The sequence below is a fragment of the Malaclemys terrapin genome, chromosome 8 (assembly GCF_027887155.1).
Source record: "Malaclemys terrapin pileata isolate rMalTer1 chromosome 8, rMalTer1.hap1, whole genome shotgun sequence".
Taxonomy (NCBI): Eukaryota; Metazoa; Chordata; order Testudines; family Emydidae; genus Malaclemys; species Malaclemys terrapin.
The window spans coordinates 46,201,145-46,220,447 of NC_071512.1; the positions used below are offsets into that span (position 1 = coordinate 46,201,145).

Sequence of the window (19,303 nt, forward strand, 5' to 3'; positions counted from 1 at the left end):
TGCTTTTTCAGTCTAAAAAGCTCAAGAGAGCTACCCTCCTGAACACCATGAATTTTATCTGTTCATTAAAGTTTTTATTCCATGCTTACCACTGTAGTTGCTAAGTGCCTTATAAGAGATCATAACCAACATAGGTCAGCTCAGATCTGAAATCTGAACCAGATTCCTTGCGGCATGTAAAACAGAGGAAAGAGACAACTGAAGTTGCTCTGTGAATCTTCCAGATGATGAGAACAGAAGGAGTGAGGGCACAAGAGCTACCTGCCCTGGTCAATATGGCCAGAGAGACTGCAAGACAGCTCTTATGATCATCCAAATCCCTAATCAGATTTCTGATGCTTCCCTCCTTACCCTTCATATAACTAGGGGTTCTACTGTTACATAGATATTAGCCTCACTACTTGAGATTAGAGATGGCATTGTACTAGACTGACTAAATGGAGGAATGCAGATTATCCCAGAGTACTGGCAGTCTCAAAATGACAGTCTCAAAAACAGACTACTAGCCAATACTATGTAAGAGTTACTGAGTACTTAATGGTTATATAGTCACTGGTTTCTAAACAGACTTTGGCATACTAAACACACTCTAAAAACATATTTGAAATCCATTAAAGAAAGTCACTGCACTTCTCACACCATCAAAGTTGTAGTCGTATTAAGTTACATACACCTGTATTTGCATATATAGCATTATATTTTAAAGTAGTTTATCAACACTATTCTGGGTATGGGAAGCTCAAGACTAACGACTGGTAAAAGGATAAACGGGGCAGCATCGGGAAAACTAACATGCTGCTTTTTGAGTTGAAAGCCCAACATTATTTGGCATTTTAACATTTATTAATAGACTGCTGTTTGGGAATTTATTCCTTCCCACTAAGATACTGTGCAACATTCCTGGCCATGACCTTTTCATACTTAAGCCACAGCTACATTCTAGGAAAAAATGAAAGCAAGCATTACAAACTTGTACAGTGTGGGATTAAAAAAAAAAAATGCTTGCCCATGCAGATACAAGATTACTAACCTGTTTGCGCACTATGCAGAAGTAATATTCACTGTGCATGCAGAAGCTAGATCACTAACCTTGATAGACAGGAACAAGCTCAATGAGGCAACAATTATTCTAGAAGCGTTGGATGACTGGTGCTATTATCTTAAAATAATGCAGTTGAAGTTGAGGACTCCCATTAAAACTGAAGTAGTGCCATGACTAGTCACCTTAGTTCACTAAAACTCACTTATTTTCAGAAGATTAGGTACAGTCACCCAGATTAAATGAAACTGGTTAAAGAGGAAGAATGTGAGAAGAAGTGCCTGAGCCATCAGCTCCCTCAAAAGCAGACTGGTTTAAGAATGGATAAAGAAGCTATGCTATGCACATAAAGACTTAGGCTCAGAGACATATAGTGGTTCTCTATCCTTTCCCTTTAGCCAGGTGCTCAGGTAACTCTATCCTCTTTAATAATCAAGGTTCTACTGCACTGTTAACAAAACAATTAAGACTTTTTTTTAAAGTCACATTCAACTTTTCATTTATTTAAGTTAACATGCTTATTGCTCTGATGCTAAGAGAAAAGGACTGAGTAAAATTTTCAAAAATGCTTTAAGTATTTTAGGAGTTTAAGTCTTATTTACAAAAAAAGAGACTTAGGCACTTCATCTCAGTCTGCTCCTAAGGCATTTAGGAGTTTGAAAATTTTGCCCTAAATCTGAATTACAAAAGCACGATTTTTCCCATTATTCAATTAAATAAATGTGTCACAATAAAGTGGAATCTCACTTTCACATATAAAAAAACATTTTATTACTAGACAGCATTATGAAAACGTTCTGAGAAACATGCAATTATACTCACTAGTAGCAGAACCAAGGAGATTTTTTGAAGATTTTTCTTCCCCTGTATTGTAATCCAATGGATAATCTGTTTAAAATGAAAGAAAATATTGTTGCAACAATAGAAAGTTACATGCCTTATGAACAGTGAAAATACATCTCAAGGTCTAGGGTTTGCATTATATGCAAAGAGTCTGACAAAGTAAAAATAAACTTCAATTTTAGTTTGTCCTAGTTACTGTAAATCGGGGTTAAAAGGACACTGATATTGTCAATGAGCTCACTGGAGTATCAGGTTGTAGGCACTGAAGCCAGAGGAGTCTAGAACCTCAGATCTCTTCTCTCCCCCCCCCCCCCCCCCCCCCCCCCGCCCCTAACCCAGGGAATAAAGGCACAGCAAACCACAAATCTGGTTAAAAATGGGTTCAACAAGACACGGGAAGCACAAAACATGGGCATCCCTTTCAGGGCTGACTGCAAGGCAAGAGAAACACCTTTTGAAGTCTCTGCAAGCCTCAGGGCCTAAGAGTCCTGGTAAGGGACGGTGGACTCCAGGGACATGGGAGCAAGCTATTAGTGATTTACAATAAATCTTAAGCTAGGCTAAGGAAATGTCTAAGCCTGAAGACATGACAGAATGAGTTCCATTATCTCTCTGCAGCGACCAAGAAGGAACAGACAGTTGAGGGGTGCAGTCCCTTTATATAAACTACAGATAGTGCTTTTTAAGGCAGTTCTGCAGGTTCAGAAGGAAGCTCTTGCAGGTAACTCCTACGAAGTAAGATGACTAGATTTTCGAAGTGAAAAACAAACATTTCTGATTGGAGAGGGGAGTGAAGAAGCCAGAGCTACTCCCTGAATGTTTTGGAAGCTGGGATGTAGGAAGAGAAAGAGCATGCCCACACATTTCTGTCTTCCTCAGCCAAGCAAAACCTCTTCCACACTTCTCTTCCTTTTAAGAATGAAAATGGGATGCTTCAGCACAGGGCTGAGTGAAAATAGTCAATGTTTACTCCAAATACATTCTTGTTATTTTCTTTGTCTAATTTCCTTCACTGTATGTGCAATACCAGCTTTGTGTCTTCCTTCCCTCACCATTTTATCTTTCTCATTTACGTTCCTGTGTCTTGCCTCCTTTCAAAACTAAGCTCACTTTTGTTCCCCTCTGTCCTGCAAGAAGTCAGGGCTTGCATCTGAAGCAGAGGTAATCGCAAGTATGGTTGCCAGCTCAGAGTGGGTCAGTAACCACCTGAAATGAGAGCATGTCTGTCACCATGTGAATCTGTGTGTGGAGGAAGGATGGCTTGAGGATTCACAAAGGGAGAAGCATGCTCACAACATCCAAGGTGACAGGTCTGGGGAGGATGGCTGGAGGTGTATATATGCTCAGCCAGACTACTGTAATTCTCACCAACTCAGACAGTAGTGCCCAGAAGTGAACAATCTGCAGAGGTTTATAATGAAGAACAGTAGGTTGTATAAGGCCTAATGGGATGTTCGAACAGGCCTTGAAAATGGACACATTACTCCGATTCATAGACTAAGGCCGGAAGGAACCATTGTATCATCACAAGCCACAGTACCTCACCCACCCACTCACTCTTGTAATAGGCTTATAACCTTTAGCACATTCCTAAATTTCCGGCAGATTTTACCACTTTAAGGATTATTTTAGTTTATCTTTATCCTTAACTTCAGAATAAAGCATTCAGCACAGGCAGGGGGAAAATGCTAGCTATTACCAAGTACAGAAGGTATGTTTGATGACTAACAAGCATCAGTTACTTCTGTTTGCTTACCATAGTCTTCATCAAACAGCTCTTGTCGTTCTGATTGGTATTGGGAGTCAGCAATTTCTTCATATTCTTCAACCATACTAGTGCCAAACACCCTATAAACATTTAATTAAAACTGATTGAAAAAATCTAATTGCTGTACTTACTGCCATAAATATGTATTAAATAAGCAATGCTTGTCCTCGGTTAGCCAGTCAGCAAACTGACACCTTCCATAAGCTGACCAAACTCCCTTCCTTTGAAACAAAAAGAAGAACAGGAGTACTTGTGGCACCTTAGAGACTAACAAATTTATTAGAGCATAAGCTTTCGTGGACTACAGCCCACTTCTTCGGAAGAAGTGGGCTGTAGTCCACGAAAGTTTATGCTCTAATAAATTTGTTAGTCTCTAAGGTGCCACAAGTACTCCTGTTCTTCTTGTGGATACAGACTAACACGGGTGTTACTCTGAATCCTTTGAAACAAACTCACTTCCAAAAAATAATTTGTTAGCACTTTGCAAGAGTTGCATTTAGAACCAAATCCTGTCGCTAACTCCTCCAAAACATTTCCAAAAAATAATACCTTTTCCACATCGATACAACGGGAACTTTCAGTCAGACCCTTATCCTTAGTCTTAGTCTTGATTACTGCATGCGCCTCCTCTGTCCTCCCTGATGCACACAGTCCCATCCTCTTCCCCACTTCCACTCAAAATGCAGTTTCTAAGACCACATTCTTTGCTCAACAGTGACCATGTCATTTGATCTTTGAATCCCTCCACTGGCTCCCTGTTTTCCTACACTATCTTCTAGTTTTTTGTCCTCATGTTCAAGGCTAACTCAAAGGCCATGGTGTATGGTTCTGGCTTATAGTGCCAGAGGTCCCAGGTTCAAAGATTGGGAAAATGAAAATCCTAAGGATTAGGAGACTTTAAGGGAGTGTGAGGGGCTGTTGCTTGTACCTTTGAGTTATCTAGGGCTAGATTCACAAAGAAAAATTCATTGGGCAAGAGAGAACCTGCAAACATGGGACTGACTCTATAGACTGGTGGTTAGAACACTCACCTGAGAAGTGGAAGACCCAAAATCCAGTCCCCCTGCTCAAATGACTTTTTAAAATTATTTATCCATAGTGGAACAGCTTCAACAGGAGACACTGAGGGAGACCCATATCAGAATAACCCACAGCCCAGTGATTAGGACATGCACCTGAGAGGTGGCAGATCCCAGTTCAAATCCCTTCTTCCCTTTAGACAGAAGGGGGACTTGAACCAGGGCTCTCCCACGTCCCAAATGAGTACCATAACTACTGGACTAAAAGTTTGAGGAGGTCCTCCTCCTCGCTGCTTCAGGTGTTTTGTGTAAGCTCACCTACATGGCCCGAGCTGGTAGGCAAGGACTGAGCACACTTAACAGATTGGGCCCTGCAGGTGAGCGAAGTGGAGGAACACCTATCTTTCCTTGGTCCATGCATTGTTTTAGGGATTAAGACGTCTGTACGCCTGGTGTAGGACTGCAGAGCAAATGATCAGAGGCATAAACATAGGCTTCTAGGGAACTTTTAATGCAAAAATTTAGGCACCAAGTAATTTTAGGTGCCTACAAGGTACAGGGGCAGCTGAATCGGGGGTTTACAAATCTTAATAGGGCCTGATTCTGGGATTTAGGTACTCATGGTGGCCATTAGGCATTTAAGTCCTTTTATGAATCTAGCCCCTAATACTGGCCACTGTCAGAGACTGGACTAGATGAAGCTCAGTAACTGCCAGACTAGATCAGACCTATGTTTCCTAAGGCCTTTCATAGTCCTTCCCCTTCTTGCTATCCACTCACTTGTTTTATTGTATTGCACGCCCCATCATTTGTTCTGCCAATTAGGTCAGTCTTGAATGCCTTTGTCCACTTCTACAAACATCTCTGCCTTCTATCATGCTGCTACTTAATATGGAACACTTGAATTAGTCCATAAGGCTACCTTTTTTAAATAAAAAAGCTTTCAGTGACTTGGCAGCATCACTATGCAGCAGCTAATTTATGTAACCTGTTGATCTTATAAGCAAACACTCCACTAATGAATTTCAAAAAGAATAAAGCTACTGAAAGCTCAAACTTGCGTTTTCCAGTTGTCACTAGAAAATATTATTGCAGTGATGCAAAAGTAGCTAAAGAAAACTGTCAGCTTAAATGTTTCATTCTATATTACCTTATAAGGCTTAGAGGACAAAAGTGTTCTGATCCAAAATGTGATACCAACTCCACCTAAAGAATAAGAAGTATTCAAAATGGAAGAACAGCAAAGAACCATCAAGTTAAACCTCCATTCAACATATCCATACAGCTTTCTATCTGCAAGTTAGATTTATGTAAGTGATGTGCAGATTGCTCATTACAGAAAGGTTCTTGGAAAGCTTTATTCCTGCCATGCATTAACATGCCGAGCCACAGATTATACCCAAGCCCTATGCATTCAACATTCAGAAAGGAGGTTGCTAACCTTTATGTACTTGATGAACATCTGAAGCAAGAGAAAGGAAAAGAAAAAAAAGATGTCAGTACAAAGGCCATGCCACAGGCAACTAGAATTTTTTTTTAAAATAAGTACTATAAAATGCACAAAGAAATAAGATGCGAAGGATAAAGCTGCAATACTACATCGTTTTCTTTAGGTAAACCTAGATTTATTTTAGCCCTCAATTTGCAGACAGAAAGGAACAACATGCACAGAAATCTTTGTTTCTATTAATCGAAAGATATAGCCAGATTCCAAATTTTCTCTTACAGAATGATACAAAATTTGATATGCCAGACATAGAATATTGAAATGAATTAAGCTAAATAAATGTGATGATTATTAAGTTGGGGTGAGGAGGAAGCATTAAACAGCCTCCTGAAAGATGAGAACTTTAAGAAGAAACATTTAGTATGTACTTTATACATACTGTAACTGTTCTAATTTCAACATAACATTCTGTTTTACAGAAATATTTCTAGGGGAAGATAGGTGATAGAACAGCTGAAGATCCAATGGGAAAGTTTTAGCTACTACTATATTTGTAACATGCTAGCAAACTATATTCGATATTATAAAAGCCAATACACTCCAAGAACAATTAATACTTAAGATTTCATGGGTTTTGGACCATAATATTTAAGGCAGAAAATTACATACAAGAGATTTTTAAAATTCTATAGCATCTAGCACACTTTTGGTACTTTACTAACAGATAAAGTCACAGTTCTGGCTATACTGATTAGGCTATTAATTCAGCCAGCAGGCAGAGCAAAAAGACTTTATCTTGTCATTTTACAGCCTCATGCAAGATTTTTTGGGAGTGTAATTATGCAATTAACAGTTGAAGAGTAAAAGATTTGGATAGTTATCATAGATTACAAGTTAAATCACTCCCACATCATTAGGAAAGTAGATTGCTTAATTTTATGGTATAAGCCAATCTTTACAGAAATTCAGTGATTTCAAATGATTGTTTTTTCTTGGACGGTGCCAAAGTTTAATTTTTGTAAAACATTTAATAGTATTGTGATAGAATTTAAAAAAGGGTATAAAATAAATTACCATGATAACATTAAAAAGATACACTACAACTTTAACCAACTATAATCTAAACACAGGTTCAAAAGGAGAGAGAGCGAGAGAATGCTAAATGAAGGCTAGTATGCTTCAAATTATTTTTTTAAAGAGGGACGGGGAGATTAGCAAATCAAAATCCACACTGTTTCCATTCAAGTTGTGTTACTCCAGAAACCACTGCAGTACAAGTATATTTGAATTGCAGTTAGGGAATGAAGAAAAAAATCAATTAATCAATCAAATGAAAATAGAACGCTGGCCTTAGATTTAATGTTTACTTATGACAGTGTTATATGCTCACTTTTATTAGTGAAAACAAACATTAAGCATGTCAATGCATCAAATAATGTTGTTTTGGATGCTCAGATGAGATGTTAACTAGAGAAAAAAAATTGTTCTAAACAAAATCAAAAAGCAAGTATTTGGAAGCAATAGTATCCATTTCAGAACAAAAGCAACTTGCAATTGTACCAATGCATTCTCTTCATTAATGATGAGAAGATTTCTAAATAGGCTAGATTTCACAGGTTTTTCTGAAATCTTAAATAAAGTATTCTCAATGCAAAACAAGCCTCTGTGAATTTATCAATTATTAAATTGTGGCTCCAGCAATAGTAAGCCTAAATAATTCAAAGGAATTAGCGTATGTGACAGTTACAGCTCAAGAACTCCACTATGAATACTATACTAGATATCAAAACTGAAGTTCTAAAATTTCAGATTTTAGTGCATCATTTTTGTTTGAAGTTGTGTAGCAATACAGGTCTGTCGCATCTTATGCGCATTTAACATGTGCGATTTCAACTTTACGAGGTCGGCAAAAACAAAAAAACAAAACAAAAAAAGAAAACAATTTTAATACTATAACTGTAGTGCGGGCGATTTCGCCCACCATTGAACTCAATGGGATTTTGGCTATACACGGTTTTCGCTTTACGCGCTAACTGCGGAACGGAACCCCCGCCTAAGATGAGACAGACCTGTATAAAGTAAAAACTACTGAGGAAGTGTATAATTGCTAGAGTAGAGGTTACACCGTAGAGATACAGAATAAACTACCGCAGGTAATATGAACCTGTAGAAATATGCACATGTGTTTTGGTATGTGTTGTACTTATAAAGAAAATAAAAGTTCTGAGAACGTTTTGCTTCATTAAACCTAAAAAGCAAAGTAAAACATTGGCAGCCAAAACCAAACAAACTTACAAAATCAGCTGCAGTTGAGAAAATTGATGCTAAAATTATCAACCTTTCCTTAATACCCTCTTGTATTTGAATCAATCATGGTATGTCAGTAAACAAAAATTCAGATTGCTAACTGAGCAAGGACTTTTCAACCCAGGTTTGAACAGACTCAAGTAACATTGTATTGGTGACTCATGCGGAAGTCATCCTTCAAAAAAAAATTTGTACATTAAAAGTGAGAATGGTTGCATTCAGTGCACATTAAAAATATTACCTTAACGTATTTTGCATACATCTGTTCATCCAAAGGAAAGCTTTGGACAATTCTCTCATCTCTAGCATGAAAAGTACCTAATTTAATCCATTTATTTGTTGGGTACCTGGAAAATATCAAAATGTTGACTTTTTTTAAAAACAAGCAGAGAATTATCAAGATTTTTTCATAATTTTAATATTCTTTGAATAATTAATATTCTTTAAAAAAATTTAGTATTTCATTTTAATATTTTTCCCAATTCTTTTTTCATAACTTCAATATTCCTTGTTTAGCCATTCTAGGAAACTCTAAACTGAAATCAATCCTGCTTCCATAATGTCGATACAATTATTAAAGGATTATGCACAAGGCCTGTGTTGCTGGGCACTGATTCCTAAATTCAAACAAAATATATTGAAGTATTTGCTTTGAAAAGGAAAAATGGTCTGGATGTTGCAAAATAAAGAAGTTTGCCAGTCCCAAATTCAACAGAACATTATTGTTCTTTTAGCAAAAGAGACTCTAAGCCATTAGATAAAACACTGCTGTTAAAGTATCATACTCAATGATGGCAGAATTAATCCCAGTTCAGTTACTAAATTACTGAGATTCCAAGCATTTCAAAATACCTACAGTCTATAGCAAAGTTTTTTTCATGCTCGGGGATGATTTTGGCTAAGGATTTGCTAACTTAAGAACAAGTTAACTGAATATATAGTTTACAAACATGTTAATACCTACTTTAGTATTGCAATAAAGTGTGTGCATCTGCTTTTTACTACAGACTGCTTTAGATGCATATATAGCTATAAGTGTTGCCCTCATTTAAATAGCTGGAGGTTAGGGGAGAGAGAGAGAGAGAGAGAACATGACAGATACAAAGTTTGGAATTTTGAAACATGACCATGCACCCATAGTTTTTGAGCCATCAAAGCTCAAGAGAAGATAAAGTCCTTCACAAGTTACTGGGAAGGAGTGATCAATAGATCCCCTATGCCAAGGGTTCTCAACCTTTTTCTTTCTGAGCCCCTGTACGCCCGCGGCCCCCCACCCCCCAATATGCTATAAAAACTCCACAGCACACTTATGCCGCAATAACTGGTTTTCTACATATAAAAGCCAGGGTAGCGTTAGGGGGTAGAAAGTAGGGCAATTGCCTGGGGTCTCATGCCACAGCGGTCCCCATGAAATTATATTGCTCAGGCTTGAGCTTCAACGCCGGTTGGCAGGGCTCAGGCTTCATCCCCATGCAGTGGAACTTCAGCTTTCTGCCCAGTGTATGTGTTTATATTACACACACACACACACACACACACAATCTAAAAATTAAAAAAAGGGATATGGGATCTACTAAAGAGTTAATATTTTACTCTAATGATAACATTGGTTGGGAGTTTAGGATGCGGGCAACTGGTTCTATACCACTGGAAGGTAAAGATGTGGGATCTCTTAAAATATGTTACTTGCTTTCCACAATTAAGGATGACAATCAATCAAGGAGTTAAAAATTTAAACTACAAATTTAACTACAAATTAAAGATACAATAAATGCCAATATATTAGATACCTGATTTGCAAGTAAATTCTTTAACAATTTAGTGTTTTTTACTTCTATGGTAAAAAATTACTTCTGGGATACAAACCTCATCTAGGGAGGAAATAAAATTAAAAGATCAATGATCCTTTCCCCTGCCATTTTTAAGGAGGCAAATCAAAGACTGATCTAGAAAGTACCACAGGACATCAAGGTAATAGTGTAGATTAAATTATTTTGCTTTTTGGGTGAAAGCTAAATGGCTGACATACCTACCTATTTTGAAAAATACCTATTACACATGCACAGTTCATCTTCCATGTTATTTCACAACATTTACATTAAGCAAAGGAATGAGCCACACAGTAGTATTTGGTATTCAAATTCTATTCATTAGGAAATCATTGCAATTGTTGAGTATTATTCTTGCTTTATGTTAAGCTTTCTGAATGCAAATGATCACAAATTTAAATTCTGATTATATGACATACCTGTCGCTAATGGACACCAGGAAGTCTTTAGGAGTAGATGAAAATAATTCATGATTTGCAATGTCAAGCTGCTTTACTTGAATTGGTTCACAGAGCTCAATAACAAACCTTTACGACAAAAACAAAACAAAAAAAAAAGATTGGAAATAAGTGACCTCCAGCAAACACACAATTTCATTACACAATTCAAAACCATTAGTGCTACTAAACCTTTCATTCACAATGGAAATGTGCCACAAGATAGCTGTACAACAATACAGAGGCACCACTCACCGATACCTTTAGAAAATTTGTCAAAGAAACTGCTCCTGTGGTGTGTGGGTGGGTTGCAAATTATTTTGCTTTTAAATTCTATGCACGGGAAATGGAATAAAATGTTAGCTCAAAACACCCATTTTCTCAAAGTAAAAGAATGCAACTCTTGTTTCTTTCAAATTAAGCTCTACTCAGAAAAGTGACATCTTTATCCCACAGATCATCATCTGCCCCCTTTGAGTATTCAGGGTCATATCCACTTATTTCAGTAAGTACCTACTACTCTTTATTCCTGATAATATTGCAAAGCCAATACAACTCCAACTCCAGAAGAGCAAACTACATTCTATTCTGGCTTGCTCTTTATTAACAGAAATTATTAATTATTAAACCCCCACTGTAGAAGTAGCTAAGTCAACAGAAGAATTCTTCCGTTGACCTAGCTACCAACTCTTGGAGAGATGGATTACCTGCACAGATGGACAAATGCTTTCTACATTGACAGAAAGTGTCTACACACTTCAGTGCTACAACAGCACAGCTGCAGCACTGTAGCTGTGCTGCTGTAGGGTAGACATACCTTAAGTACTTAGAGGGTGGTTTTGGACAATTTGTGGATTTAGTAGTTTGGAAAATGTATTGCTTTAAGGACTTGTGCCCACCCTATGTACAAATTTGAGAATTAAACAAAAATTCACACCATTTATTAAATAAAAAGAAAAAAGGTGGTGAGTTAAATGACTAGTTTAAAAGTGAGGAGGAAGGATGGAATTCAAGAGGGAACCTACATAAAGTTGTCTGGAGTTTATAGTCTCACATTGGCATAGGAGTGCCTAACACCTTTTCTTTAGTCCTTCTGAAGAAGGCTCCAAATTTCTAAAGATCACGAAGGAAAACAGAGCAGCACTCCCAATCATTGCCTCTCCCCCTTTCCATGCAATGCATGCAGGAAATTTAAAAAGTTTTATATTAACTTCTCCAGTTGTTCATGCAGCCTGGAGTATGTAGTGTATAAAGTTGAGATAGCATGCAGGAAACGGTGGAACCTGCAATTACTCCACAATACTGCTGTCTACTAGGTCTATACTACAATCTTATGTTGGCATAACTACGTCACTGAGGAGTGGGTTTGAGCGATATAGTTATACTGACCTAACCCCCAGTGTAGACAGCACTGTCAAGGGGAGAGCTCTACCCATGCATCTCACAGAAGTGCATTAACTATGTCAATAAAAAAAGCTCTCCCATTGGCATAGTAGTGTCTTCACTAAAGCACTACAGTGGTGCTGCTGCAGCGCTATATATGTAAACAAGCCCCAGGAGAATAAGGACAACCGAGGGAATTATAAACAGTTAGCTTAACTTCAGTACCTGGAAAGATAATGGAGCAAACAATCAGTTTGTAAGCACCTAGACCATAAGGTGACAAATAACAGTCAACCTAGATTTGTCAAGAACAAATCATGTCAAACCAATCTAATATCCTTCTTTGACAGGGTAACAAGCCTTGCAGATAGGGGGCAAGCAGTAGATATGATATCTTGACATCAGAAAGGCTTTTTATATGGTCTCACATGACCTTCTCATAAGCAAACTGAGGAAATATAGCCTAGATGAATCTATTATAAGATTGGGTGCACAACTGGTTGGAAAACCATACTCAGAGTAATTATCAATGGTTCACAGTTAAACTGAAAGGGCATACTGAATGGAATCCTGCAGGGATCTGTCCTGTGTCCTATTCTATTCAATATCTTCATAAATGGTTTGGACAATGGCATAGAGAACACGCTTAAAGTCTGCAGATGATACCAAGTTGGGAGGGATTGCAAGCATCTTAGAATTCAAAATGATCTTGACAAACTGGACAAATGGTCTGAAATAAACAGGATGAAATTCAACAAGGACAAATGCAAAGCACTAACTTTGGAAGGAATAATCAATTGCACAAATGGCATATGACAGCCTAGGAAGTTCTGCAGAAAAGGATCTGGGGATTACAGTGGATCACAAACTAAATACGGGTCAACAACATAATACTGTGGAAAAAAGCCAACATCATTCTGGGATGTATTAGCAATATTGTAAGCAAGATATCATAAAGAATTCTTCCACTCTACTCAGCACTGAAAAGGCCTCAATTGGAATTCTGTTTCCAATTCAAGGCATCACATTTTGGGAAATGTGGACAAACTGCAGAACGTCTAGAGGACAACAACAAAAATGATTAAAGGTCTAGAAAATCTGACCTACATGGAAAGAGTGTAAATTGCGTTTGTTTAGTCTGGAGAAGAGAAGCCTGAAGAGGGACATGATAAGAGTCTTCAAGCATGTAAAAAATTGCTATAAAGAGGAGGGTGATCAATTATTCTCCTTATCCACTGAGGATAGGACAAGGAGTAATGGATTGCAATAATTAAACTGCAGCCAGGTTAGACATTAGGAAGCTTCCTAACTGTAAGGGTAGTTAAACACTAGAACAAATTACCTATGGAGATTGTGGAATCGCCACCACTGGAGGTTTTTAAGAATAGGTTAGATAAAAACCTGTCAGGGATGGGACAAGATAATACTTAGTCCTGCCTCTGTGCAGGATACTGGACTAGATGACCTACTGAGGGCCCTTCCAGTTCTATATTTCTAGGATTCTAACCAGATACCTGAGTATTTTTACATATGCTATCCGTTTAGAGGAGAAGCAGGCTTGTGCAGACTGCTAATCATTACTTAGTAATAATACTCTTAAACAAGAGCACTGTCACCAACTGAAGATGCATAGGAAAATTTCAGAGCACAAAGGATTAGCAAAGAAGAGCCCACATCACCTGTCAAGTGACAAGCACTGTGTAAATAATGCAAGTTCTTCAGATGACATTTATTATGAATATTCAACTTGACTACTAAGGACTCCGTCAATTAGCCACTCTCAGGCCTCATTCCAGGTTAAACATTTCCCTTTATTCATTTCTTCAGTATGCCTCATCTTAACTATCCTGTATTTGAAAAGGACTTAATATGCTAACTGATTTAATCAGAGAAGATATGGCACAACAATGAATTGAAATAGCTGTCCTAGTCTCTCTCCAGGATTTGAATACATTTGTTTCCATGGTGCTCCCAGCCCAGGAAAGTTAAAGTCTAAACTCAGATTTTCAGCACAGTGACTCACTGTGCTACAATATTCATCAGTTTACTCACAAAATTATAATTCCGAGGTACATTTAATACTGTACAAAGCACAATTTGAATTAAAAGCAGACTTTCAATTTTTATGCAAATGGAACAGATTTACAGCATATATTCAACAGTATACTGATAAATGCCATATGCTCAACATCTGACATACCTAGGGTAATCCATCCTACATACAGACCAAACAAATCACCACAAACCTGGAAAAAGCAAATATAATCCAAACCAGTGTTTTAAACATCTTCAAAAGCAACTATACAGTTGTGGAAGTCTCACTTAAGTCTTTACAAAGGTAAAATGGATGTACAGTTTTTTTTTTTTCCCCTAAGATCATAATTTAGCTTTTTTCTGTGAAATCTAATAGTGTGTCATGAAAAACATCGGCGCTGTTAAAAACATGGCATTTAAATGTTCTGCTAGTTCATATGTGGAGAAGATTCAGAATTATGGAGAAGATTGGTTGCACAAGCTTGATCTTGAGCTAAGTGGCACCAGCTCTTGGACTCTGAGGCTAAGCTTGCTGATTACAAAAGAACTGATAATTGAGAGGGCTCCTATGACAATAGTGGGCATGGTATAAGAAGGGTTAGGCTGAAGCAGGGGAGAAAGGAAAAGAATATAGGAACTTTAGAAGAGAGACTTGACTCCCAAAAAACCCCCACGGTACTGTTTTCTTTGCCTTCTGTGTTTTCTTTTCTCTTCTCCCTATGCTGCTCTTCTTGGTTTAGTCTGCAGAGCAACCTCCTTGTTTCAGATGCCATGGGAGCAACTAAACTACAGAGACCAAGCACAAAACTCAAAACTTAGGTGAAGCCATTCCTCTATCGCCATATCTCAACACCCTAGAGAAAGTAGTACTACCACCAAATTGGATTTTCTCTGCAGTGGAGGAAATGAAGGTCCACCTTCTTCTAAACTCTTGAGTAGTTTCCCTCTGTACCCCACTCTGAATAGTTTAGTGTCACTTAAGGCAGGCAGATTCTGATCTTAAGTAAATGGACCAGTTTGCACATATTCCCAGCAGGATGGCAAACCAAAAAATCCTATGCACAGTGCTACATAACTTACCAGATTTTAGTACTGCATGGATTTAGCATATAGAGGTCCATGTTTTCTATCAGAATTGCTGATGTGCTCTAAATGGATAATAAAATTCTTAAGTTATGACAGGTAAAGAATTAAAATAAAGCAACATTTATTTCTTTTAACACAAATGACCTTTCAATCCATACTTCTGCATTTAGAATGCACATATAATTCTAGGAGTCAAATACCAAGTTATGGAACTGATTAAACAGGACAGCATGCAGAAGATAATACATCTCAGACCACATATACCTCCAGAGAATTAGTCGCTTATTAAATAAGCTGGCAAGATTTTACACCACACAACATAACTAGCTTCCATAGATTCCTATGCTAGGTAGATGTTTTCACAGAATTCCAGTATTTCAAAAGCCAAAAAAAGAACTACTGAAAAAAGGTTAGAAAACACTGCTTTAGAAAACCAATGTTTTGTTTTAAGGTAAGTGTGGTTAGAACAGTACAAGATCACATTTAAAATATGCACACATACACATTCATAACCCCAAATTAGTAAATAAAATTACCTTTGCTTCTGGATTAGCAGCCAGTATTTTGGCACCACACTCTACCGAGGCATAGTTATTTCTGTTTTTCTGAACCTTTTTTGTGGCATGCTGTCCTCCATTAGAGGATGGGTGCATCGATTGACCTGCAGACAAGATACATTTTATTGTTAACAAGGTAACAAAAGACATGTATGGGCCCAATCTTTTCAGATTGGAAGAAAGTATTTTTATTCAACATTTGGGTAACAAAGCTGCAAGCTTCAACATAAGCGTACAAATTAATTCACTGTATGTGATAAGACTGTAAAAATAATGCTCTTTCCATAGAGCTGCTTTTAAGGTTCCTCTTTCATTTTTTATGTGGACCTTAATAGTTAATTTAATAATTTATCTTGTTCCCATGTTAGCACTTCAATTTGCCAATGCAGGGAAGCTTTCATCTATATGAAACAATATCCTGCACCCAGAATTTGGGCATGTTTTTTTAAAGTGTTAAATTGTTGACAAACTCCCAAAAAAGAAATTGGCAATTAATTAGTTCTCACTTTTCTATCAGAAAAGAGCACAATACTTCAAATAGATATTTCAGTGACTGGTGCTCTATAAATAAGACACAATGTAATATGTACCTTGTGTTCTTGACCACTAGACAGTTGTCTAAATGAATGATGTGAAGCATGTATGGCAAGGCTTAGGCACCAGTGATTACCATTACGCAGAATTCCCTGACTTTTGTGGAATTAGGCCTCAAACAATTTTTTCTTTATGTAATTTGTAGTAAATTTTTAATTATAAAAACCAAGACAGATAAAGTAGGTATCTGAATAGAGGTAATGGCCACACACTTCAAAACGTTTTGGACATTTACACACACAGCTACGTAATGGTGTGATAGACATGTTTTAGCAGCATTCATTCAGAAACTTCCTTCTACACAGATGACAAAGCCAAAGGAAAGTATGCAAGGCATCCTAAATGAGTGTTGATAAAACTTTGCCATCATGTTTCTCTATATGCCATCTCTTTTACCAAAGTTCAATAATACAAACACTTGAGGTTTTTAAAAATGTCACTAGGACTATTTTTTGTAGCCCTCCACCTAATGTCAAGTTTCTTAATTATTGCGTGAGAATTGCACAGATCTTAGGGAAATCCATAAAAGCCTTTAAATATTAATTTGTTTAGGTTTACTATATATGCCATGACTTTAAAATACAGTCATTGTAGGACATTTCTAGGCTAGAAATAAGAACCAGGTTCAATGGGAAGATGGGAAAATGTTCCCTTTCCCAGCTCTATAGGACTGCGAGATTACGATCTTTAAAGTCTGACATTTCTATATCCAGTTAAGAAGATACTTGGGCAGGATAGCTGCTTCAGAATCAGTGTTTCTTCTGCAAAATGGAAGTCTGCCTAACAGTTTGCAATGAAATAACTGCACACAAGTCCCAGCTGCTTTAATTAAAGTTGAAATTCTTGCTATTTTGATGTTTATGAAATACTGTCAAATGCCAATGCCTTGCCATGTTCTATGGGGATAATATTTTGACAGACACCCACACAAGGAAGTCAGTTGTATTTCTGTATTATATATTTTTAGTACAGAAGTGGACTTTTGGGCTGTATCCTAATGCATTTACTTTTACTATTTACATTATATTTAAATTTTAGACAAAGTTAATAAAAGAGGAAACACTAAAATATAGAAGTGGCTCATATTTACACCGAAGGAATTAATCATGGAAATTACTTTTTTCTTTTTCTACTTCCATAACCTTCTTCTTCCACTCATCAAATGTTGGAATGTCTCCTGGGTCCTTTGGGGTTATTACTGATGTAGGGTCAATTTCTCCTGCTTTTTTATAGTCCTTCTGCAAAAAAAAAAAAAAAAAAAAAAAAAATATCAAGCAATATACAGGATTCAGGTTTTTAAGACAGCCAACATTAAATCAAGAAAATACAATGAAGAACTACAGTGCTTTTTAAAAACCAAACAGATTCCAAATCAACATAATATTAAATGGGCAAGGTGGATGAGTTAATATTTTTTATTGGACCAATTTCTGTTGATAAGAGCTTTTGAGCTTACAAAGGGCTTCTCTGCAGGTCTGGGAAGAGGAGCTCTTTAAGAGCATAAGAACGGCCATATTTACTTCTGAGGGCATTCTGCGCCAAACAATTAAAAATTCTGCACACAGTATTTTAAAATTCTGCATGCCAGGTGTACTAGGTGTGGGCAGGCAGGCTCAACAAGGCAGGATCCAAGTGTGGAAGGGCTTAGTGTGGGGGGCTCCAGGTGCAGGTTGAGAGGGTTCTGTGTGGGGCAATCTGGATGCCAGCGGCTCAGTGGGGGATCCGGGTGAAGAGGGGATCTGGATGCACAGAGGCTTGTGGGGAGGTTCTGGTGCAACAGTAATGGGACTCTGCAGGGCAATCCAGGTGAAGGTGGCTGGGGCTCAGTGAGGGGGTGGGATAGAGCGTGGCAGGGGTGTCTGGATATGGGACGCTCGGGGGGGGTCCAGATGCGGAGGGGGGGGCTCAGTGGGTTGAGGAACCAGGTGCAGCTGGTTGGGGCTCAGTAGGGTGGGGATCCGGGTGCCTCACTGTGGTGTTCCAGGTGCAGGGGGAGTGGGGCTCAGCGGGGGGGGGGGTGAAATGAGGCTCAGCGGGAGGATCTGGGTATGAGGGGATCTGGATGCACAGGGGTTGGGTGGATGGGGGAGCAGCATCCTGTACAGTGATCCCTCCTCCTGCAGCTTAGGAGCCATGCATGCAGGAAGTGTGTGTGTGTGGGGGGGGGGGGGGGAAATGGGGAGGCTTTGCCTACAGCTGGGAGAGAAATCTGGAGGTAGGTCTGACCCATCCCCAGATGCCATGCAGAGCAAAAGGAAGTCCTGTCCTCCCCAGCCCAGCCAGGACTAGCAGCTGAGGGTTGTATGACCCCTCTGTGATGAAGGATCTTGGCAAGCTCATTCAATGACCTAACTAGTGAAATCACATCACACAAGGAAGTAATCTGAACTACAGCTCAATCCCCCAAATGAAGGGAATACTCATTCTTAAAGCAAAGAGGGAAATGAAAACCTGATACTTAAAACTGAAAAAAGCAAGAGGGGAAATGAGTTTTTGAAGAAATCTTTGAGGCAATATACACATCAAAGCAGAGGAAAAGGCAAAAAGATAATTTTGCAATTTAAACACAACTCCTGGATAGTTCCTTAATTGTGTGTGTCCTGGCAGAATATTTCAAGTTATATTACATACCTCCCTTTTCAAGTTATCTGAAGCATTCAAAGAAGATTTCGCCTTCTCTGGCCCATTTTCAGTTGATGCAACCTTTGACTCAAAGTCAGATTTAGTCATCTTTCCCTTGCCATGTGAAGAAGAGATGTTCTCTATATGCTGACCCACAAGGCTGAAAAAGACACAAGAATATTAGAAGCTATAACAAACACATTAAGCAGTTTTATAATCTTCATATAACTACATTTAATATACTACATATGAACTTGTACACGAACAACGGATACAGAAGCAAGCAGAGCAGGTGAATGACCATGTTGCAAAGCCAGCATAGCAAAACACATTGAAGT

The 19,303-nt window shown here is 38.1% G+C and overlaps 1 protein-coding gene across 2 annotated transcripts in view; it reads right to left on the reverse strand.

The window, feature by feature from the left end:
* Positions 1-19,303, reverse strand: part of SUCO (SUN domain containing ossification factor) — a 71,802-nt gene that overhangs the window by 20,783 nt on the left and 31,716 nt on the right. Inside the window, exons 6-15 of one of the 2 annotated variants that reach the window (XM_054037595.1) lie at positions 18,975-19,125; positions 17,461-17,581; positions 15,729-15,853; positions 15,187-15,254; positions 10,672-10,779; positions 8,665-8,770; positions 6,111-6,131; positions 5,820-5,875; positions 3,639-3,730; positions 1,862-1,927 (exon numbers count right to left, since the gene is read on the reverse strand). In XM_054037595.1, the coding sequence (XP_053893570.1) occupies positions 1,862-1,927; positions 3,639-3,730; positions 5,820-5,875; positions 6,111-6,131; positions 8,665-8,770; positions 10,672-10,779; positions 15,187-15,254; positions 15,729-15,853; positions 17,461-17,581; positions 18,975-19,125 (914 nt within the window). The remainder of the gene's footprint in view (positions 1-1,861; positions 1,928-3,638; positions 3,731-5,819; positions 5,876-6,110; positions 6,132-8,664; positions 8,771-10,671; positions 10,780-15,186; positions 15,255-15,728; positions 15,854-17,460; positions 17,582-18,974; positions 19,126-19,303) is intronic. The other variant, XM_054037597.1, reaches the window with a different exon arrangement.